Genomic DNA, 23,782 nt, shown 5'->3' with positions numbered 1-23,782 from the left:
TTTAATTGTAGTCATATTATTATATATTTCTCCACATTGCAGTGTGATGAACTTGGATGATTTAACCAGAAGAGGTTTATATCTGAGTGATATTCCATTGCATGATGCTACCCGTGATCTGGTTCTTTTGGGAGAGCAGTTCAGAGAGGAGTATAAACTGACTCAAGAGCTTGAGATCCTCACTGACAGACTGCAGCACACACTGCGGGCGCTGGAAGATGAAAAGAAAAAGACAGACACGTAAGAACCATATCCCAATTTTGAGCTGAAACACTCAAAGCAATATATTATTCATAGCTACCTTCTTCAAAAAATAACAGAAACTTGGAAGGAATATAAGACAGAATCACGGCTCAAAGTTTTGGAGTCAAGAAAGAACATTTTATTTGTCAGATGTCACCCGCAGTCTAGGCACAGGTGTTTTGGTGGCTCCCTCTCTGATAAGGAAAGTTATAAGAAGTGAACTGACAATTCCTAAATTATCTAAATAGTTTTGGAAACTTTCCTATATCCAGTCCTTGTAGCCAAGGTTAATTTGATGAATGCCCAAATGCTGCTATTTGACAGAGTTCTGTAAACCAACTTTGTCTTTCTGCACTGCCATGCTCACAGGTGAGTAGAACAGAAAAATGTATCATATAAACCTTGAAAATCATCTGTATAAAGCTGAAGTTTTGCAATAGGCTAATGCTATGAATTTGATTTTATAGTTACCTGTAGAAACAAATTTGGGGCTATCTAGATATAAGTAGATAACAGTAATACACTATATGCATTATATGTGCATGTATATATACAGTATATGCCCAAATCCATTTCTACAGATAGCTATAAAGTCAAATTCATAGCATTAGTCTGTGGCATCTCAACTCAATGATGACTGGCAGATAAACAAAAGCTTGTGGGAAAAATAGCCTGGCATTGATGATTGACTCTTGTTTATAAAACATAGTCTCCATCTCTGTATGAATTCCATTGACAGATACGTTCTTTTTCTGTAGTGAGTAATGGAAATTATTTTAAAAATACTTGAAAGGGATGGACAGAAGAATCAGAGATAAAAGAAGCCTAAAAAGTATTTTTTCTGTTCAATCCTGTTGGCTTGCTTTATAAAGTCATTTTATCTTCAGGAATTCTAGCCTTCTTAGCAGCTGCTGGAACAGACAGTGTCAGTTACTATATCACTGCCCAAGGTATTCACTAATTATAGCTCATGCAGTAGTGAGCTTGCCAAAAATGCAACTAATGAGGGTTTGTGCAGGAGGCTGTGTACAAAATGGTGTTCAAGATTTGAGAAATGGTTGGAGATCTTCAGCTTGTCCACTTAGCTGTGTCAGGAAGGAAACAGACCTTAAGATGGCAGATAGAAAGTTGAAGGAATACACATGAGAGTAGGGTGAAGCTCTGTGTGTGTGATTTGGATTTTATTTGCATAATTTATTATATGATCAAGTGTTAATATGTCATATAGACTATTAATTAAAAAAGCATACTATAAATCCTAAAAACAGCATGCTCAACAGAAGAGGAAGCGTTTAGAAATTGATTAATTGGTCAGAGGTGGAAAACTGTTTGATCTCTTCATGGTCTTTTTTGCAGTTTTTATGGTTCTGTGGGAAAAATCAGATTATACGAGCTGAGTAAATGGCAGAAATGAGTAAAAATGATCCAAGACACTATTAACAGATTACGTCAGAAGAATTAGTAGTGTATGTCTCATTTTGTTGGTAATTTAGGTGTATTAGTGTGTGTTTGAAATGTCATGGTTTTAGGTATGCTGATGTAGATCCGTTCCTGTTTCCCAAATAACATATTCTTCAAAAAACATATTTTATATTGCTCGTTGATGATGGGAGTGTGATATAAACCCTATGGGATGTACAAAGTTAGTATTTGAAGGGTGCTGCTGTAAAGACCTTTCTCCACATTCTTTCTGTTTTGCTTGTGCCTTTCTTTTCTTACATGTTTAGATTACTGTACTCTGTTCTACCACCATCGGTGGCAAATGAGCTGAGACACAAGCGTCCTGTTCCAGCTAAGCGGTACGACAACGTGACCATTCTTTTCAGTGGCATTGTTGGATTCAATGCCTTTTGTAGTAAACATGCCTCTGGAGAGGGAGCCATGAAGATTGTCAATCTTTTAAATGATCTGTACACAAGATTTGATATTCTGACTGATTCACGAAGGAATCCATTTGTTTATAAGGTAAGCATAAGATTTTTAGAAGTATCTAATTTGTTACTTTTCAATAATTTACTATCGTGTCAGTATTTTCCATCCTTTGGATTTTAGGCTTTTTAAAAAAATATTTATTTTCTCACTCTTTGAACTGTATTACCTGATATTAGGTAACTAAAGAAGATTATGTTGGTAATGTATGAAGGAACATAGGCTTAATTCTCAGTAGGATTTCTGCAATCAGCCATTGGGTGGATATATAAATCTACTTCCACATTTAGTGAATGTGAACTTATAGAAGCTGTTTGTGGTTCTTCTGACACTGTGCTTTAAGTTTTTCAGCCATTTACCTCAGTCTTCTAATTCTAAATTATAACTTATTATTCAGTTATTCAATGTGAATTCCACTCCTTTGTTAGGAATGAGGTGTAGTTGCAAGTGTGGCTAGTAGCAGGTAGGTATATATATGTATTTTTATGTATATATATACATCTCCCATATATGGGTACATGTGTATGCTTGTGTGTTTATATTTATAAAGTTCATTCCTACCTTTTACTAGAAATTGATTTTGTGTCCTCTAACATGTGAATCGAGGGTATGAGTCAAAACATAGAGCTCAGTTTAATTCAGAAGACACCAGAAGAGAGACTCATGTTTACACAGCCACAGTGTCATTGTAATTTGTTGCATTGTGAGTTTACAATAAATTCCCTTCAATAACAAGCGGAGATGACAGGAATTAGGGTGATTTGAATGAAAGGGAAGGGAAACTATTTGAAAGGGCAAGCAATCTCGAAGGAAGCACTACATCCATTCTAGTACTCTAAGGGCCATGATAATAAATTAATTGAAAAATATCTGTCTTAATAGGTGGAAACAGTTGGGGACAAGTATATGACAGTGAGTGGTTTACCAGAGCCTTGCATGCATCATGCACGATCTATCTGTCACCTGGCTTTGGATATGATGGAAATAGCAGGCCAAGTTCAAGTAGATGGTGAGCCTGTACAGGTTAGTAAACATGTGGGCTTGAATGAAAAACCCATTCTTTGGTAGGATGATAATGCTTTGAAATATGATAATGCTGTAGTCCCAGTCCATGCAAGCTTTGTTTTTGGTAGATATTGAGACTGATATATGCAAATAATATGAAAAGTCACACGTAGATGTGACACGTGCAGTTCCCAGGTCTAAAAATGTAGTAATTGTGCTTTACTTTTTAAAGGACTGAGTTGGGTCCGCATCATTTATGTCTGTTTTCTGATCATTTCAGTCTAATCAAAAAATTCCTATTGTGCATCCAGTACAATCTGTTGACTCTTCTTCAATTCAATGAGCAGAACAGTAATATTCCCCAACTGATATTTTTGGTTATGCCTCAGATCTTCATGTCAGCATGAAAAAATATTGCATTAAAAAGAGAAGTACAGTTCCACAGACTGTTACAGCAATGATTACTGACACCAGTGTATATTAGTGGAAGTTCAGCCATTGTGGGACTTTATGAAGGTGTTGTGGCATTGATACAGAACCGGGCAGGCTACACTGACCTGTCCTCATGAGAAGGCTGTGAGAGCAAAATGGTTAATGAGCGTGATGCGTATTTCTATTTACATTAATGTTATTGTTCTGACATCTGGCTTAGAGCTGTGTACTTCACTCTGTCAATGGACAAAGCAGTGAGAGGGTTTGAATTGGGGCTTTACAGTAACTGTAATATGCTATAAGAATGAGCTTATCCAAACCCTTGTCCCATCTCATGAGCTTTCAAGCACAACATGCCATGATGTTTTCTCTGAGAAACATCTTTTTTTCTTGGCCTATGCCATCCATTTCTGCAGCTTCTAAGCACTCAATAAACATAGACCTGCGGAGTATGCCTCTCTTCCTACCTTTTTTTTAAATTTCACCGTACATATTAACAGGATGGTGCATGCTGGAAAAATATGGAGTTTGATTTTTCATGTGGAAGGCAGAGGCATGACAGTGTACTAAAGTAAAAAAAAAATGTGACAAAAATCCACAAAATGCAAGGCTTTGAAGAAGTAGGAGTGACACATGAGAAAAATAAACTAGTAGAAATAAATGGCATATTACCTGCATTTAGTCAGAAGCATCAGATTAATTACATTAATTTTGAATATTAAACTTTATTTTTTCTCTCTAAAGATAACAATAGGAATCCATACTGGTGAGGTAGTCACAGGTGTCATAGGTCAAAGGATGCCACGGTACTGTCTCTTTGGAAATACTGTCAATCTAACAAGCAGAACAGAAACTACTGGAGAAAAGGGAAAGATCAATGTCTCCGAATATACTTACAGGTGAGTGATGTATTACTTTTATGGGTACTGACCTCTTAAAAGAAATCACTTTGTCAACATAACATCAAAGTGTTTTGGGAGTTGAAAGTGACAGGACTCTGCAACCATTATTTAAGTATGTGAGTTCTCATGCAGTCTGTATGGCAGACTGCATTATGATACACAGTTATCAGTATGCAAATATGATCTAGAGATAGATTTGAATCTTTTGATATTTTGCTCACATATCTGTAGTATGTTTAATATTTTAGATACTGTGTGGTGTGCATGTGTATATTTAGTGTGTATATTTACATGTTTTCTCTTTCAATTTCAGGTGTCTTATGACACCAGAAAATTCAGATCCTCAGTTCCATCTGGAGTACAGGGGTCCTGTTTCTATGAAGGGCAAAAAAGAACCAATGCAGGTTTGGTTTTTGTCCAGAAAGAGTACAGAGACAGAGGTATGAGTAACTAGAATGTAATTATTTTTTTCAAACAAGGCATAAATATTACAAATTTAATCTAAACCACTGAGATCCATTTGCATTTGCAAAACTAAATATTTCCTAAAACAATATGAAGATTTTTGTACAACACTATTTACTATCTTGACAGCACTTGAAAGTCCTGATTATTTGTCTTTGCAGTTTGTGCAGTTCCTGAAAGAGTACTTTTGATTTCAAAAAGTCCTTGAGGGAATGCCAAGTGTTTAAATATTTATATCTCCCTCTTACAGATTTCTCTACTGTACTAGATTTTGCAATATAATGTCCATTTCTGTTTAGCTGGCGTGTCTGGTTATCAGCACTTCAAAATTCACCATTTGTTTTCTTGCAGTAAGTGAATAAATGTTCCTTCAAATATTTAGGCAATAGTCCAGCAACTACTTGCAAGCAGGTTCACAGCTGATGAGTATGGTGATCTGTTAACCCCTGATGGGTTGTTCAGAGACTGTTGCATGGTAGAGGTCTTGCTTTAGAAACATATAGGGTGAAAACTATTTCTTTTAATGACATATTAGCCTAAATTCTCTTCTGAAAATGATGTAGGGTAAAGCTCTTCAAGCACTGAGTGGTCTTTTAGCTTATACCTCAGTTTCAGAATTCTGGGCATGTATTATCCAAAATCTCGGTAAAAGCCAACAAAATTTAGACTCACAAGTGTGCTACAAACTTATGAGTTACAGTATGCCAGCTGCTTTGCCATAGCTGAGCAAGTGCATACATTCTACCCATTGTCAACACGGAGGAAAAAAATGGGTAAAAGTAATTTACATAGCTTGAATTTTGCCCTAAAGTAATACAAAAAGAATGAGTTTTAAACTAATGTATTTAATCTTAAAAATACAGTTGAAGAAAATAATGAAAGTCATCAATTATCTTGGCTGAAATAATTCTTGTAAGTCACAGGAAATTATTGATATGTCTGAATACTCATGTATTTCTGAAAATGAAATTTAGGTTGTTAAACTGTTAAGGCTCTTTAGGAGATCTAATCCAGATTTATTACCACTGGTACCCAAGTATATGAATAATGAATTTTTAGTGGTAACTCCCAATATTAACCCCTGGTATTAAACTTAAGGGGAGAGCCTGTACTTTTAACTCTGCATTTTAACTCTGTATTTTAGTATGTATTATTTAATTATATTCTGGGTGCCACTTTTGAGAATACTTTTCTTATTCTACAACAAGATTAACTATAATTTCACATGGCTATCACTATTTCAAATCTATAGTTGTATTTAAAATATACTTTAATTAAACACCTGTCACTTCTTTTTTCTGCATTGTAAATGTCCTATCATTTGTAGCAGGGCACATTGTAATTTTAAATGTAAATTTCAGAGAGGTACTGAGTCAGGTGGATATTTTCCTTGTTTCAGCCTCGCACCTGTTTGATATGAATATCAGGTTCAGATAGTTTAGGATTTTAAATGTTGCAATTTCTTTTCAGAGATCTTGTATGACATTTAGTTTTGTTAATCCTCACAACAGTCCTGAGAGATACTTGTTAATACTATTAACCTAGTAATTGAGCTTTATAGAGGGAGACATGGGGGCAGGAATAAACCTGACAGAAACATACTGTGAGCCTGATTTTCAGGAGCACTTAAGACTCACAGTTTAAGTACACTCAAAAAGTCTTTCTAATTTTGATAGTTTTTGTTAATTCTGAAATTAAGATATAGATGTAATTCTAACAGTCAGAAGGACTTCTCCCATCATAGGTATCTCTTCTAAATTGTACTAAATTTCAGAGAATAAGAGATTAGAAAGATACCTTGATGTGGTGATGTGAACTGATAATCATTTTGTCAGAGGTGATTTTGAAATGTGAAAGAATATACTCCTCTAATCTTTTAATTCTTTTTCACTCTCTGCATAATTTCATCTGTCCATACACAGAAAGATATACTGAGTTTTACTCCTTTAAGATTTTCTGAACTGTTTGCAGTTTCTCCTGTGAAGGTACTCTTCATGGGTTTTTTTCTGGCACTTTATAGGCTGTACATAATAGTTGTAATCCAGAAGCAGAAATTAGATATCCAACTTTTTATGTTTGATTACTTCAAAGTAATCACATTGCTTTATGCAAGGATGTAGTAATGGCTTTCTTTTCAGAAATTTTTTGGAATGCAAATGTATCATTGTGTGCAATACCACCAATTTCAGGGGGACTGTTCATAATAATAAATATAGCATGTTAACATATATTCAGAAACTATATGGTAAACTTCCTTAAAGTAGTTTACCATATAGTTTCTGTACAGAAAGGTCCAGAATATTGCAAGAAGTGGCTTGTAGAAGTAAACATGAAAATAGTTCTTGAATCATCCAGAAGATATTTTTGATGATTAGGCTTTTACTTTGAAGTTTTGTGCCTCCAATATCTTTAATCTAGGATAGATGCACATTAGTGATATATTTTCCTTTTCATTATATCCATTAGAGAGTTATTAGCTCAGCATTTGCAAATCTGTCAGCATAATGTTTTACCCTGAAGACCACTAGTAAATATATTGCAAGGAAAGAGGACAAAATACTTACAGCTGCTGTAGAGATGTGAAAGCAATTCTTAAAATATGCTCTTGCTCTGCTAGCCTGTAGAAAATGATAGAGTTGAAACAGTTCAGCACACCTCAAACTTAGTTCCTAAGTTGACAGCTCTAATATCAGTCACCATGAGCAGCAGTTACTTCTGAGGAAGACCTAATTTACAAGAAAAAGTGTTGGTTTGGAGTGCTGGTCCTTTATTTTTTTCCCGTTTAAGATATCTCTTCCATGATACCAATACAGCAAAAAATAGAATTGCATCAAAAATACACGTAGAACAAAAGCAACAGCGACCAATTACTCATTTTGCATCTACTTGTTTGCATGCTTTAAGATTAATTATTACCATCTTTATTATTTTAACAGTGGTTCAGCTGAAGCTTCTCTCTTGAGAAGCAGATTTGTTGCAAAAAATAAATCTTGCAGAGAGCCTCAGATGTCTGACTGCACTTTTCCTCCCTCCCCACTTTGAAATATCTTTCTCTTCTACCGTGTTCCCACATTACTGATGGGAACAAATTAAAGTATCTCATAGCTAGTAGTTCATCAGGGAATGTAAGAATTGTTACATTCCTACATACAATACATACAAAAGAAATACATGCCCTACCTATGCTTTTATTTCTTTTTATTTACTGATGTTGTTTGCAAGTTGTAAAATGTATTTTGTCACTGCATTAACTCACCATGTTGTTGCTTCAAAGAAAGTCCCTTACTTCTTGAATTCTACTTGCATGCACTCAAGGAAACAAATCAAGACGCTTTCTGAACTGAGGGAAGAGGAAGAGGATCTGGATAGGGTGCAATACTGTCTCCAAATAGGGTGCCTGGCAGTAAGGTTGAGTTATGGATGTTATTTCACATTATATCCCATTGCCACATGCGGTACCATTGTCTTTCACCCTTCTCCTGAAATCATACTCACCATTTTTCTCCAGGCTTGCTTGCTAATTTTTTGTCCTTATTGTTTGGTATTGTTATATCTCTGCTATGAGCATGTATTTCAAGCTTTTCTTTTCTTGATATGCATTTTTGCACGTCAGTCATTCCTACCCCTGGATAATATTGAGTGGATCTGTGTAGAATGCACGCTACAACTAACCACTTCAATCTGATGCTTCACATCATCATCTTCTTCTCTGAAGTACAGTGGTTATGTGAATTGATGACATTGCTGGAAAGATAGGTGTTTCAGTTGATGGGCAGAACAATGAACCTAAAGAACTATTTTTAAAAACAATACCTAAAGCAGCATTATGAAAATTATTGTATAAATATTGTTATCAGATTTAGTTCTGCTGTTACCATGCTTCCCATTCATTTTGTGAATAACATTTGATGCACTGTAAATTCCTGGTTAAAAAAAGGTTTCTCTTTGGATAGTATACTGCGTTTTCCCTTTGTAGATGCTTTGTAAACATCTTCTGTATTGAAAGGGGGCAGTTGTTTTTCTGCCATTTGAAGCATGTGCCAATATACTTCTACTGAAATGCTGTTCACTTGCAATGTATTTCTCATTGATTTGTATTAAGTAAATTGAATTGTCATATTAATTATAGATTGCTGGACAATTTTAGACCACTTGTAGTGCATTGATTCTTGTCTCATGGAGCCTCTGGAATTGAAGGCATGCTCTCGGGACATGGTTGCCATAGTTGCCTTTTGATTTGGTCTCTCAAATTTTCAGAAATGATCTTACTTTATTTCTTGGGAGGACCTGGTAATATTCTAGGCATCATGGCATAATTAAGGGATGTAAAGTTTGGAAAGGGTCATAGTGTCTTTTATCAGCTGATACAGTTAGTAAAAGTGGACAACGTATCGGATGCATAGATCTTCCATAACTCCAGTATACAATGCATTTTTATGTGAATAATATCTGTTCTTATCAGACTGATAATTTCTGAATATTGGCATTATAAAATAGGATAGTGCAATTACTTTGTGTATAAAAATTGTCTATTAGTATACCTTATTAGCACAGAATATATATGTATAAATGTTTCATGTTAATGTGCAAAAGAAATTGCAATAAATTATTTTTTCCACTGACCTGTAGAAATCTTGTGATTTTCTTTTGGTAGAAAATGGTATTTCATTGTTTGATGCAAAACAAGTATTTTCTCCATAAAATAATTTGCAGTCCAAATTTAAATAAATCATTGAGTCATTGTTCCAATATTTGCAAATGTCCAAAAGTCTCACACATTCAGGTTAATGAATCACATCTGCAGATTAAAGTAATGTTCAAAGTGGATCAATGCTTCAAAAATAGTAGACAAGGTTGCAAAAATGCATACCTTCCTTTGAAACTGTTGGACAATATTTAACAATCAAAAATTATTAGTGTGATGGTTTCACTCTAGGCCTTCCTGGAGACCAGCTTGTAACCAGGAAGGAACCAGGAAGGTGATCACGGAAGTATTCCATGCTATTCCTTTACATAACTGGAGGTATAAATAAAGCCAGCGGGAGGGACGTCTCTCTCTCTTCCTTTCCGGCGAGGTTCGAGAACGGTGGGTCCCTGTCTCGGTCTGGCTTATCTGGAGCTGAGGCCTACAGTGACTGCTGTCATCTGCCACGCGTGAGGGGAGAGTGCTGGACCGTGTCCAGCCATCCTGCTTCTCTCAAGGGTAGTGGTGAGATTTTGCCTGTTCTTCAGTTTGCTGGTTACCGGGTTTTTAGATTGTGTAGACTCGTTTGGTTTTTGTCCCTTTTTGTCCTATTTTGTCCTTTTCCCTTCTCCCTCCCCCTCTTCCCTTTTAGGAAGCTATTTAGGGTTTCTGGGGTTATAGTATACAATATTCTCATTGTATATATCTGTCTTATATGTAAAATACATAATTTTTTTTGATATAGCTTTGGCTGCTTGGTTCATTTTTCTCTTTCCTCTCTGGGAAGCGGGCCTTGTTGTCAAGTTTCAGAGACTTGGCGGGAAGCCAGCTCGAAACTTGTACAATTAGCCATCCACTTTGAGCAGGATGTACATTACCAACCAAAGCTTTAGGAATGGGAAATGAAGAAAGGAAGCCACGCACTTTCTTCATCATCTCACTATTGGACAGCAGCACATCCCAGGACACCATCAGAGGCTGCCCTCACTCAAGTAGATACACAGTAGCAATTTGGACTTGAAGTTCATCAAGCTTACCAAAACTTTAATGGTGACTCCTTAAGACACAGGATTTCTGACAGCTGTGGTTGTGTATTGATAGAATTCATGCAAATGGCTCTGAAGAAACTGAGGTTCTGTATCACACTTCAAGCTGATGGAAGATGGAGTGCCAGAAGACTTAAATATTGCTCTGATTTTATATTCTACCTTCTTAATAACTTCAAAATATTAAAGCTCCTGTTAAGCTACTCTGTAACATAACCAGTTTCTTAAAGCACTAGAATGATAGCTCATGTATTGTGTTCATATAAGAACTTTTTATCTCAGTACGATTTAGGCAGGCACTTAACCACTTCTATTACTGAAACTGATCTTCACTTAAATGCCGCATTCAGCTACTAAAATTATACTTTGGTTAAATATTGTTCTCAGATAACAGTTAAACACTTCTGCAGGTATTTAGTTCTTTTATATGTGCTCTACGGCCTCTTTTATTGCACTGCAGGGATTTGCTTTTTCAATAGAAGCTCTCTAGCTGAAACGTGAGACAGAGTAATTACCAAAGTCTGTTTTGAAGGTCTTTACAAATGCAAATATTTTATTTTAGTATTTATTGTAAAAAACCCAAAAAAAACCCCAAAAAACCAAAAAACACCCAAAAAACTTGAAGCAAGGAGAAGGAGAAAGCAACCATGAAATTGCAAAGTATGAAATTCTAGGCTGTTTGTAATCTTCTGGATCATATGCTTTCCTTTGAATTCGGATAGGCAGGAGAAACTGGGTTTCAATGGTGTTTGTTCTGTGGCTATGCAGGGGACTCTGGGACTCTAGTGCTAATTTAAAGTTGGCACTGCAGTTGGCTTCCACAATGCTGATTTGGTGATTGGTAGGAACAATCTCTGGAAACATAACTTCATGTTTGATTTTTTTTTTTTAACAGAACAATAAAGAATGGATGAAATGCTCATTTGGGTATCTACTTACAGAATTATCACAAAAATGTCTTCACTGAAAGGGTATTCAGGCACAGGAACAGACTGCCCAGGGAAGTGGTGGAATCAGCATCCCTGGAAGTGTTCAAAAGACATGTAGATGTGGCATTTGGGAATATGGTTTAGCAATGAACACAGCAGTGCTAAGTTAATGGTTGGACTCAATGGTCTTAGAGGTCTTAGAGGTCTTTTCCAACCTCAATGATTCTATGTAAAGGACATCCTTCAGGAAGAACAGAGGAAGACAAAGCCAATAAGGTTATGTGAGATTTTTTCTATGACCTGGTTACGGTGTTTAATGTAGCTGCTAGTACAAATCATAGCTGACTAGTTCCAAGCTCACATTTGAAAGACAATCATATGCACAAGAAGGAAGTAGGATATGCTAGCATTTGATATGAATAAAAACTGGGTGGAGCTGAATGCCCCAGAACCTTTTCTTTGAGTTAAACTGAGTAAAAATCCAAAGCTAATAAACATCTGAGTGTGCTGCAGTCAAGCTGTGCACTGTAATGTACACTCTTGTACTCTGAAATTCTGATAGCCTTGTCAATAACATCTGTCTCCATGGAGGCAGGGCAAGGCCTGAGGCATTGGTATCCTAAAATGGGTTTTTCGTTCACCATGTAGACAGGTCAACACTTACATATATTGTCACGAACTGTAAAATGATTATCCAGTGCATTTCCAGAGCCATCATTTATTAAAAGGGAGAGAAAAAAATTCGGTCATCATGTTCTCTCAGTATGAAAACTTGAAAAGAATTTGGCATTCATGTTCTCCAGACAGTCATCAGACAGTCCAGCATAGTGGTACAGATGGGAGTTTATGGGCAATTGGAAATTAATTTTGTCAGTCATGGTGTTGGCTTATTGTCTCCAAGTAGAGGGAAGTTACTGGACTTACAGTCCTGTTTTATTTTAACAAAATTTTATTTTTTGTTTTAACAAGATCCTTTCTTTCCTGGGGGAGAGAGTTTGAAACTGTTGGCATTTCATACGCCTACCTGACCATGAGGGGGGAGCAAGTAATAAGACAGTAAACAGAGCTGTGTTAATGTAACTGTAAACAAAAAAAAAAAAAGGAAGAGGTTTCATTACCCAATCTATAGCTGGACATACTAGGCACTATTTTTTTATTACTGTTCTTTAGACTTCTGGCTGAGAGTTGTGGAAAAACTGCAACAATACGTGCTGTCTCCACTGATTCATTTTTTCTTATTAGCAGGAAAAGGCTAATGTTCTTTTTTATCATAATCAATGAGTCTTTTTGCCAATGCAGTTGTTTTGGAGCTAATGACTACTATGGAATGTAAGAACAATTTTGTGATTAGTATTCTGGGGTGAAGTTGTGTGATCTCCTTTATAAAGGTTTTGTTCCAGACTATTCCCCATATCCAGCAGTCAGATGGGCATTGACTTTACTACTGGTTTTTTTTTCAGAGATGATTATACACCTAGTACAGATTCAGTGCTACAGAACAACTGTACTTTCAATAGAAGCAATTTTGTGTTATGGGGATCTATCTGTTCATATGTTAGACATATCTGGCAGGAAACCTGTATGGGTTTTTATATTGCAGGTTCTCAGGGTCATTCTAGTCTTTCAGAATTGATTTTACATTTTGGTAAGTGTGATGTCTTGTCTAGTCCTCAAACAACTGACTTGTGTTTAAAATGACAACTTAGCTGAGTGCAGGCAAAAGGCTGAAAGTGTTCTTAGTTGGTGTTGAACATAATCCTGAACTGGAGACCAATTAAGCCAATAGTCCTTGAGCCTTTGTTTAAAAATAAAAACAAACAAACAAAGACCAAGAAAAACTACATAGCCGTAGTTTTCAGATAAGAAATAAAACTTTGAGTTCAGTAATGCTACCTTCAGCCCCTGTGTCAATATGAGCATAGTGCTGTAATGAACTGTGTGAAAAAGAAACCATCTTCATAAATCACACTGAAGTATGCCATGTAGTAAGTGTGAAGAAATGCACATCTATTTCTTGCAAGTCCTACACACTCTTTGTAAGGTTCCTGGAAAGAAAAGACAGCCGATTATGTCCTGCTATTTTCAGATATTTTGTGCAAGTCAATTAATGTCAGTTTACCTGTTCAGTCTTCAAATACAATCTGATTTGCAAAAAAACCTGTATAATGAGGTTGAAGAGTAAGTATCCTTTTTCCACAGAGGGCATAGTGAATCATTCAGAGCTTCAACTGCCTGTACAAGAAATCAAAGCCTTGCCTTCTGTCACATTGTAGGTGTGTTTGTGGGAAATTTTATAATGATGTAGAGGATAAGAAACTTGCCCACAAAATAAGGATACATCCCTTCTCCCACTGCCTTCCTTTCCCACATCATCCTATCCTTCAGGTTTTATAAATGCATGTATACACACATACACACACACACACACACACACAGACACACGCAGATGTATACATACATCTCACATTTAACTTTTAGGTAGGCCACTTTTCTTTCCTTGCTGCTTGGACCTGTGTCCAGGAGAAAAGAGGCCTATACAAAATGTGCCCTACCAGCCCTTCACTGGCACAGCTGCCAGTCCACAGTTTTTGTGTTTCTTGTCTAGTGGAAGAGCCTAGCCTGTTCTGTGTCAGATGATGTCATGTTTTCTAATTAAATGCTGTGTGTTGCTGTGTGCTAATATTTTTCTCCCTGTTGCTACAGTAATACCAGGCAATCTATACAGAACATTGCAACAGGAAACAAAAAGGTGTTGAGGAATACATTCAGTGCAGGTAGCTCGGTGTGCAGCTGCAGTGAGAGCTGCAGGTTGAACCCTGGATTGCAAAGAGCCCCAGGCAAGAGGCTGTGACCTGGTGCTGACCCTTTGCACAACAAAGGGCACGAGGACCTGAGTCCCAGCCAGATGACCAAACATCCAGAGACATGACAGAAGCCAATGACCCCCAGACTTTAGTGTGCTCAGACTGAGGGTATAAAAGCCCAGGCATTCCTTTGTTTGGGGTCCCTCATCAGAGTCATCAGGTCAAGCTGTTATTTTATTTAGTTATGGGAGCAAGATTAAATTATTTGAAGGATCTGGACATCTGAGGCTCTGCTATGGGAAACCTGTGGCCGAGCCGGTAGGAAACCTGGTCTGACTGGGTAAATGTGGTGTGTGAAGCTGTGAAGGGGCCTCAGTCCCAACTCAGGTATGGCCAGAGTGGCTGCTGGATGGTTGGACGGGGAAGTTTCCTTAACAAAGGGTTAGACTATTGTGTCAGGCTTTGAAAGCTCTGTAAGGCTGACAGGATAAAGCCATAATGGTTGCTTGGTGTATAATCCTGCCTGTAGCTCTCAGACCTAAGTTTGAGTGCCATCCTGAGGAAAAGGCAGTGAAATTGTCAGAGGTTCTCTGGTAGAGCATTTCAGTGCAAGAGTTTGGACTTTCCTTGTTTGTGTCCTCCATTGTGACAGCAAAAACTTACTTCTCTGCCTTCCATAATTAATAGGAATACTTTTTTGCATATAACAAAACACTGCCCTGCAAAAAGAAAAAACCCCAGACCTTCATGTCCCACTGCAATACCACCTGGGTTAAATACTCTACATCCAAAAAATCCGTATTTCAATCACTTTGTAAAATCGTAACAGGATGGAGGAACACTCTTTAGAAAAGGAAATCCTGCCTTTTCTTAGTTTAAATGTAAAGGGAGGCAATGGGATGGGTTGCTGAATTCGTATTAGTCTTGCAAAAGGTATGAGGCTTGTGGTCCTAAGGCTGGGACTGCAGCTGCTCTGGACCTGTGGTGGCTTTGCTGGATGCACTTCAGCCTGGCCCCACTGAAGCTCCACAGCATTGTCAGAAACATACTGTCAGAAACATACTGATAAGACATTTGCTTAACTAGATTTGGCTTCTCTTTTGTTGTTTATTAGTTTTTAGCAGGAAGAGTAATTTTTCTTGAGCAGCAACTCAAAACTGGTTAAAGTATCCCAGGCTATAAAAAAATGGCAAAAAGTAACAGTAGGGCCTTGTTTTGTCCTGACCCCAGTGAAAAAGACTTTAATAGAATCCAACAGGTCACCCAGGGGTGGAACAGGAGCTGCCTGAAAAAGAAATGTGTCTGTTTTGTTTGGAATTTTTAAACTGAAGTCTGTAGGAGAAGGTACCATGAACTGGATAGTTTTACCTTACTGTGTTTTAATGTTTATTATCTGTTTATATACAAGTAGAAGATAAAACTTTCCCTGGAAAAAAGGAACTTGTGTGGTTGGCACTGAGTTACTTTATGTTTGCTAGGCTGCAACATGGACACAAACACTTTGCATGGTGTTCCTGCAGGGTGAAGGTTGTCTTTCTGTGCCCTTCTGGCTGATTTGCTTTTCACTGGGCTGTCACCTCTGCAGAGAGTGGAGACTGCAATCCCATCAGCCGTGTTATTGCAGGCTGAAGAGTTTGCAACTAATACCCAGGCAAAACTCAGTAGAGGCAGATAGTAAATTCTAAATTAAACAAACACATGGACTATGGCTGAAGGAAATTCGTAAGACTGCAGATGTTTTGCAGGAATGAGGAGGAATCATAGAATCAAAGTTCAAGGAGCATTTAGAGGAGGGTTTGGACAATGCTCTCAGGTGCAGAGTGGGATTCTTGGGGCTGTGCTGGGCCAGGAGTTGGACTTTGATGATCCTTGTGGCTCCCTTCCAGCTCAGGATATTCTGTGTTAAGTCTGTTCTTCAATCCCAAGGCAGAGTCTGCTGCCAGACAGGGAAGGGGCAGAGATGTCACTGTGGCTGCAGGATTATGCATCTCCAGAGTCTTGTCAACTACCCCTGCTGTCACCATCCTGGCAAAAGGGTACAGAGAAGCAGCTGGCCATCAGCCTGGAGGCAAATGGGCTTACCTTGAGTGCTGGAGGTTTGCTTTTGGTTGAAGGCAGCAGGATCTTGCACGTATTTGCAAGGGAAGAAACACAGGGTCACCTTGCTAGTTGTTGCTGGCTTTCTCCTGACTAGCAGGCAGTTCACTCTCTGCTGTACCTGCAGCACTCCTGTTTAAAAGATGAGAAATTAATCTCTGACCAAACAGGCACCTTGAACTGTGCACATGTTTGTGCACTGCACACTCTTGCATAGAGTAGCAAGAGTGGCACAGACTGGAAAATCTAAGTCAACAGCTGTTGGAAGAACTTGCTTTCCTGAGGTACTCTGTTCTCCTCCTAAGGAAGACCATGGAAGTAAACTGCTGCTTTGCTTTGGTCACTGGAATAAAAGGAAGGTCAATTCTGTTTATACAGGTAAGTATTTAGTTTTGAAAGCAATTGTTTACTTCCACTATTCATTTTATAAGGCTGAAAAGAAAGGCTATCTGGACAAAAGTGCTGATTTAATGGTCAGATCTCTGCCTCTGTGAGAGGCTCAACCTCAATTTTCACTTGAACCTTATTTTATAAACCATGCATACCTGTCAAGGGACACTGTCCATCCTTTTGGTTCACTGGTTTTGTTTTCATTAAGTGTTGAATTCTCACCTTGCCCTTGACTGCCCCTGGCACCCTGAAGAAAATTACAAGCCTTTCCCTTCTTGACTTCTTCTAATTCTGCTTTGGACTTCAGACATCAATGTAATGTCTGTGGTCGTTTTATCTAATACTGGTGGTATTGATGTTATTTAAAAAACATGCATCATTACATTTTAATACACAAAACAGATGTTTTGCCTCTGATGAATGTGTCAATACTTTGTATTGTAACACCTGTTGTGTAAACGGATGTAACATAAGCTACCATTTTAAATGAAGATCAAACATTCCAGTATCTACATAAGAAATTGATACAATGCCATGGATCTTTGGTAACATTTTGGTAATGACTATGTAACAATGCTGTTGTAACTTCAATTCAGGGTAATGAGTTAAAACAATGGTGTTGTTACTTCAAGGTAATGGGTTAAACTCTACCCAAGCAGCACACAGTATTCCTGTAGCTACCTTTAGAGGAAGCTCTTAGAGGAAAAGCATTCTAAAGTAACCAAAATCTGTTACAATGTAAATCCTATTTTAAGAGATAATTGTTTTAATTATTTAAGAATTACGAAACACATCTTTCTAAATATTTAAATTCATAATTCATGGATAGTTTCTCATACAAGGATTTTTGGGTCATTTCCGTTTGCATAGCAGCCAGTTTTATTGTCCCCGTGAACCTGGCGACTTACGGCACCTGTAACATTGCTGGAAGACAATGTTATATTAGGGCATTACCATGATACATTTATCTAGTCTATTAGTGGAAATAGTTGTTTGAAAGAGATCTCAGCACTTCAGGAGTGGCTTCTGTTTTAGAGAGCTTAGTTCTCTGCTAGGAGTTCGAGTTTCGACTGATCAACAGTATCACTCCCAATGCAATGTAGTCCATTTTACACATGTATTTCTGTACCTTATGTTCATTTCTAATATAGCCCTCTCGGAAATATACAAAAAAAAATGTTCTAGTAAGACAAATGTTACTGAAAGTGTCTCTGAATTGAAGACTGGAATGAAAAATACTTGCAAAAAAGAAAAAACTAATATTTTTTTTCCAGACTGTTTACAGACTGCTCATACCTGTTGTATGCCTAAAGTCCCTGGATCTGATGCTTCTATTCTGTTCTGCAGTTCTAGAGTCTTCAAGCTGCTGCACAATCTTTAGTTGTGAGAATGTGGATGAACTGGAGGGGCTGATGTTAAAGAGTCCGTGCTTCTTTCCCTCATCTATTTTTGTAACAATTCCCTTTCCCTTCTGTGCATCTCAGTAATGCAGACTTGCACTTTGGGTTGTATTTATCAGGACCATTTTACTTGCTCACTGTACTTGAAAATATCCGTAGGTCATTGGAGTTACTAACCACAGTCACTAGGTCAGGTTGGAACATCTCCTCCTCCTAAACAAAAAACATATGCTGGAAGGCTCCTTTGTGGAGCCTTCTTGTGGCTGATAAGCAAGTGGGTGAATTCTATCAGTGCACAGCTTGGTGCAAAAAAATGTAGTAGCAATCAGGGGAATAGAATTCTAAGCAGGAAATTAGGCTATGAAAGGAATAGTTCCCACCCACCAACACACAGCTCAATCAGGCAGTACCTTTAAGCACTGCTGTGGCTTTTTCAATGATGCCTGTTTCCTCCCTGCAGGGGCAGGTGGAACAGATAATCAGGAGGCTGCAGAAAACAGATTTGTTCCTTCCTGAGCACCAGGCCTCATTTGGCCTCCTCTCATTGTTTGGGCACTTGCACAAGCAGCAGCATTTGGGATGAACCTGCCTTGCCCTGTAGCAGAGGGAGTGTGGCTCTGTGGGTGCAGGGGGCCTGGGCAAGGGAGACTGGCTTGCAAGGTGCTGGAGGCTCTGGTCCCTGCTGAGAACTTTCTTCCATCAGCATCCAAAGAAACAGTACAAAGCAATGTTGCTGCTTTTTCACTTTTAGCAGGAAAAAGAGAAACAGAAGTTGGGCACTAACAATTCTGTAAGCATGGCCAAAGGAATTGTTTTGCTTTATGGATCTGAGAGATGCCCGGCATCTGCTTTCTGTTTTGCTGTCCTTAACCTCCTTAGGGTAAATATTAATCTACTGATGCATGTGAACTATGCATTTATTTTAATTATCAAATCCTGCATATGCTTTATTTAATTAATCTGTTGTTAGTAATACGTAGCCAAATGCATGCATTCAGAATACGTTATATAAATCCATTCCACTCAAAGCTTTCTCAGGAGGAGAGCCATTCTGTTCAGCTGATTGCTGAGTAATCTCAAAAACTAACCCTCAACATCTTTCAGCTGGTTATTTGAAGGTAGAAAGTGTTTGGATAATGTAGTATTTATAAATCAAGACAGAGAGACTAAAATAAAAATTAGTCAAATTTTGTCCTTGATTTTGCTAGCTTTAACCACTATTGCATAGGATTTTGTTGTTAATGACATTCATAGTGATAAGTAGCCACTGCATATTTTCCTTGCATGGCATCCTGGATCTGGTCTTGAAATCATGTAAATTACTGATCAGTTTGTGGACTTGTTTATATTCTTTATTAAGGGAAAAACGACAGAATTATACAATTGAATTCTGAACCATAATGGTTGACTTCACACTGTGAGAATGTAATGAGTGTTTCATGTAAGTGTTAATTAATGGAGCTGAATTCCATTGCTGGATGAAAACTCAGTAGGAGTTTCTGCCTTTAGAAGAAGTTTGGTGTTATAAAAGACACAGAGGCAAAAAAGAAGAAAGAAGAAAGAAAAAGTCTAGCGTTTCCCTGTTTGGAGCTGTTTGGACTCTCAGTCCTTCTGATTTTCCTCAGAGGTATGAACTGTACCAAATACTCCCTTCTTCAGTTGGAAACTACCCCTTCCTCTTCCATAAAGAGGTTGTTTCCCCTCTTGGATGTGTCTTTGTAACTGAATAATACTAATTTGCTTATAGTGTTCTTGATTTCCAGACAGAGTTTTCTGCCAGAAATTTCTTACTGGCGTATTGTACTGAAAACCTGCCATGGTATCTGAGAATCTGGCAATGCCAACTAGTGAGAATTTGGTTGTGTATCAGCAATAAAGAATGAGTAGATTGTCTCCAAATTTAAATGTCAACCTCATAATGCAGTATTTGCTAGTGCCACTAGCAGAGCTTATGTGGATGAGTATTTACTGGAGCAGACTCAAAGATGTCATCAAAACAACTGGGTGGCAGAAAGCTTGGATGTTCAACCTAATTTGAAACCATTGCTGCTCACCTCTTCTTCAGGTGCATAACATGAAGAGAGACTCAGGAAGGGTCAGGTCCGTTCCTATGACAGTGCTGTTGCTGTTGTCTGCTCCCTATTTAGACCATTTGTTTTATGTTAAGGCATCTAATGTTTCTGAACAAGCAGTAAAAATGAGAGAAAAGGTAATAGCCATTGCCAACCTAACCACACTTTCTTATCTGATGAAGTAAAGCATCCTCCCAAGCACTCAGGTGCTTTGAATTGAGGAAGGAGACAGATACCTTGCAGTTTTCTAAAGCTGAAAGACCTTTGGAACAGAGTCTGTGTTGTGTGAGGTACTCCACACAGGCAAGTCCTTGTCTGAACTGGGATACTGGAAAATAAAGAGCAACCAGCAAATTACTCTTCAGGACAAATGAATTCTCTAAAATATGGTGCCATACTGCATGATGTGACTTCATTTCCCTGAGGAAATGTAAACCTCTTAGTAACAGTATTACCTTTTCTCTTTTTTTTTTCCTCCTACTTGCTGCTGTTTGTTTGATTTTCATGTTTCAACGGTGAACAACTTGTTACAATTTGTCTTAAAACAGACATTTTGTGATGTTTCTCCAGTCAAATATTTTTTTCTCATATCTGGTTTGTTTCATGTGGGGCATTGTTTACCACTTTTATTCATACATTTCTCAGATGTTTGGACTAAAACAACCCCAGAAAATTCCATTTATTCAGACTGCAGGAAAAGAGGAAGGTGTGCTGTAACACTTCCAGACTAGAGTATATACCATTGATAAGTGAACTGTATATTTACATGGGTATGGTCTGAAGCTGTTTGGCATTTTTAGGTTGGAAAATTTACACAAAACTCTGGATCAAGTCTGTAACAAGTAATACTACTCATATAGAGGGAGGCTACAAAAATGAAGGTGTCTTTCAGGGTTACAAATGTAGAAGGCCAGCTGACCGACAGGCAAATATTCCTGGGCTAGTCCTATTAGCCAGGATTCATAATAGGCCTTCTAAGTATGTTTTCTTTGCATCAACTACACGTGAAGATCTGTTAGTTGCCCCAGGAAAAGGGGCAACCAAAAAATTCTTAGCAATTAAAATTCTTAACTGAAGATATTGGGAATGTCAGTTATGGAAACTGCACTGAGAATCGAGTGATTGTTATGGGAGGTATATGGGTTGAGTTGAATAACACCAAAAGCAAATTTGATGAATGGTTTTTGCATGTTCTATAGCATGTGTGCAGCCCTGATAAACCTACACTTTTTACAGGTTGCACGAAAGCATTCCTTCTTGTAGCTGTTCCATTCTTCAGCTGATTCACAGTATGTGAAGGATGCATCAGCAATTGTCAGGTATGTAATAATCAATCCTGCCTTGCATACCTATTTGCCAAGTCTTAAATAGGTAGTAGATAAGTAGATAATGCTTTGCTCAGATTGAGACCCACAAGGGACACAACCTGTGTTTACTTAAGTGTTCATCTCTTTAATTCAAAATTACTGGCTAGGTTGAGAGTGGCTTTGAAAGTGTCACCAGGTAGGCAGAAATACTAACAATTATAATGTGGACTGCAAACCTTCTTTTTGTTAAGGACCCTGAAGTGTACCAGAAGCATTACTAAGTCTTCTAGGGCTCAGGGTCATTTCTTTGAAAACAAGCCCCCACAATTAGCAAGGAAAACTAGATACACACTTAACCAGGTTTCCTACTGCAAAATGACACACTTCTGTAGAGATAGAAAAGTTTTAGTATTTCACTCTGGAAAGAATAGCTACTTGTGTAGACCTCTCTCCTTCCTACAGTTTTGTAAGGGCAGTCCGTATCCCAAAAGATATTAAAATAAAACCAAACCAAACCAAAAAAAAAAAAAACAAAATACACCACCTAGAGCATCTCTGTCCTGGAACACAAGATAGTTAGGGATCCCCTTTTTGGACATCAACTGTGTGCATAGCAGGATGGGCCATTTGGAAGTTTTCCTATTCTGAAGAAACTTTCCTTCTTGTGATGACTGCTTCTAGTGAGGAGTCAGCAGAGGTGAGCATCTTCTGATGGATAAAGGGACTTTACAGTGCAGGAGGGTTAAGAGTGCAGGATGGTCAAAAGCAACAAGAACAAGATGTGATGCTAACCCTGGATCTACAGCAGTATCCTATCAATACAGAATTTATCACTTATAAACCAGTCATGTTTCAACACTGCACTAAGTAATTAATGTAATATGAGCTTGGACATATTTCCTGTATCCTGAGTTTAATAAGCACATCAGCTGTCAACACAAAAATGTGTTTAACTCCGAATACAGTTAGAGTGTAATAAGCATAATATACACTTCTGAAACACTGAGTACTTTGAGAGGCAGTATGAGTGAACCATTATGGTTTATCTTGGTCAGGGAATTTCTAGAATTGCATGATGATGCTTGGTTTTCCAAAATACAGAGCAACCATAAGTCTTTAACCATTTAGCTGGAAAGGAGCTGTAAGAAACTAAGGGGCTGTCTCATGCTGCCATGGCATGCTACTCAGGTGAGGAAGACTGCTTTTAGAGATTTTGCCAGCACCAGACTCACACACAGTGTATTTGGGCTAGGGCATAGGCGCAGCTAGCAACCTTCAAGCTTGAGTGATTTATAGGGAAATACTTTCCCCCCCCTGTTTAGTTTCAGCTTCAAGAATTGGTGAGGATTAAGGAAATACTTATTTTACCTTAACCAACACTTTTAAGTAACATTGGATCAGCTGGGTTGTATAAGCTCCTTAGGAGATGCTTTGATCAGCTTATTTTGTTGCAGAACGAAGATGGCTGTACACTTCTCTTTGTTTACCTCAGAAATCAATCTAAACACTGTGCTGCAAAGATGATGTCACTTGGTCCAGGCTGAGTTTGCCAGCAGCTCCTTTGAAATATTTTCCTCAGCTCATCATTTCCTCATACATCATTAACCTGAGGGAAATAATCTTCAGTTACCCTGAGTAATTTTATAATAGGTGCTGAGAAATCAACTCTATGCACAAGAAGGCTTGTGAACAGCTGCCTAAGGCAAGTGGGGCATCTGCTGGTGAGGTGCTGCAATGAATTAATTTACTGCATGACAGACTGATCCAAATCCTATGTACATTTTACTTTACCAGATAAGCAAGTGCCAGGCTTGATTCCTGAGCTCTTTGGGAAAAAATGCTCCTTGAATCAATCCTTATTTTCTGACACTCCTTTAGAGGTACATTTTCATTGCAATAGTAGCCTTGTGAAATATCTTAATTAGAAGAAGAAAGGAAATGAGCTAAAAAAACTTGTCAGAAGGTATGATGCATGTCTTTAACTTTCTCCAACCTTTCCCTGCCACAGTCTCTCATGGCAAGTTCTCTGATAGTTTATAAAACTGTCTTCTTTGTACCAAGAGCTATTTTGCACTCT

The 23,782-nt window shown here is 37.9% G+C and overlaps 1 protein-coding gene across 1 annotated transcript in view; it reads left to right on the top strand.

The window, feature by feature from the left end:
• GUCY1B1 (guanylate cyclase 1 soluble subunit beta 1) overlaps positions 1-9,598 on the top strand; it is a 43,448-nt gene extending 33,850 nt beyond the window's left edge. The window contains exons 9-14 of the mRNA XM_027635840.1: positions 43-240; positions 1,971-2,208; positions 3,055-3,195; positions 4,354-4,508; positions 4,825-4,951; positions 8,292-9,598. Of these exons, the coding sequence (XP_027491641.1) occupies positions 43-240; positions 1,971-2,208; positions 3,055-3,195; positions 4,354-4,508; positions 4,825-4,951; positions 8,292-8,315 (883 nt within the window). The 3' untranslated portion in view covers positions 8,316-9,598. The remainder of the gene's footprint in view (positions 1-42; positions 241-1,970; positions 2,209-3,054; positions 3,196-4,353; positions 4,509-4,824; positions 4,952-8,291) is intronic.
• The last annotated feature ends 14,184 nt before the right edge of the window (positions 9,599-23,782 follow it).

The sequence above is a fragment of the Corapipo altera genome, unplaced genomic scaffold (genome assembly GCF_003945725.1).
Source record: "Corapipo altera isolate COAL_440 unplaced genomic scaffold, ASM394572v1 22b, whole genome shotgun sequence".
NCBI classification, from domain to species: domain Eukaryota; kingdom Metazoa; phylum Chordata; class Aves; order Passeriformes; family Pipridae; genus Corapipo; species Corapipo altera.
The sequence above is the reverse complement of the archived record's forward strand: the minus strand, read 5'-3'. Positions and strand labels throughout refer to the sequence as shown.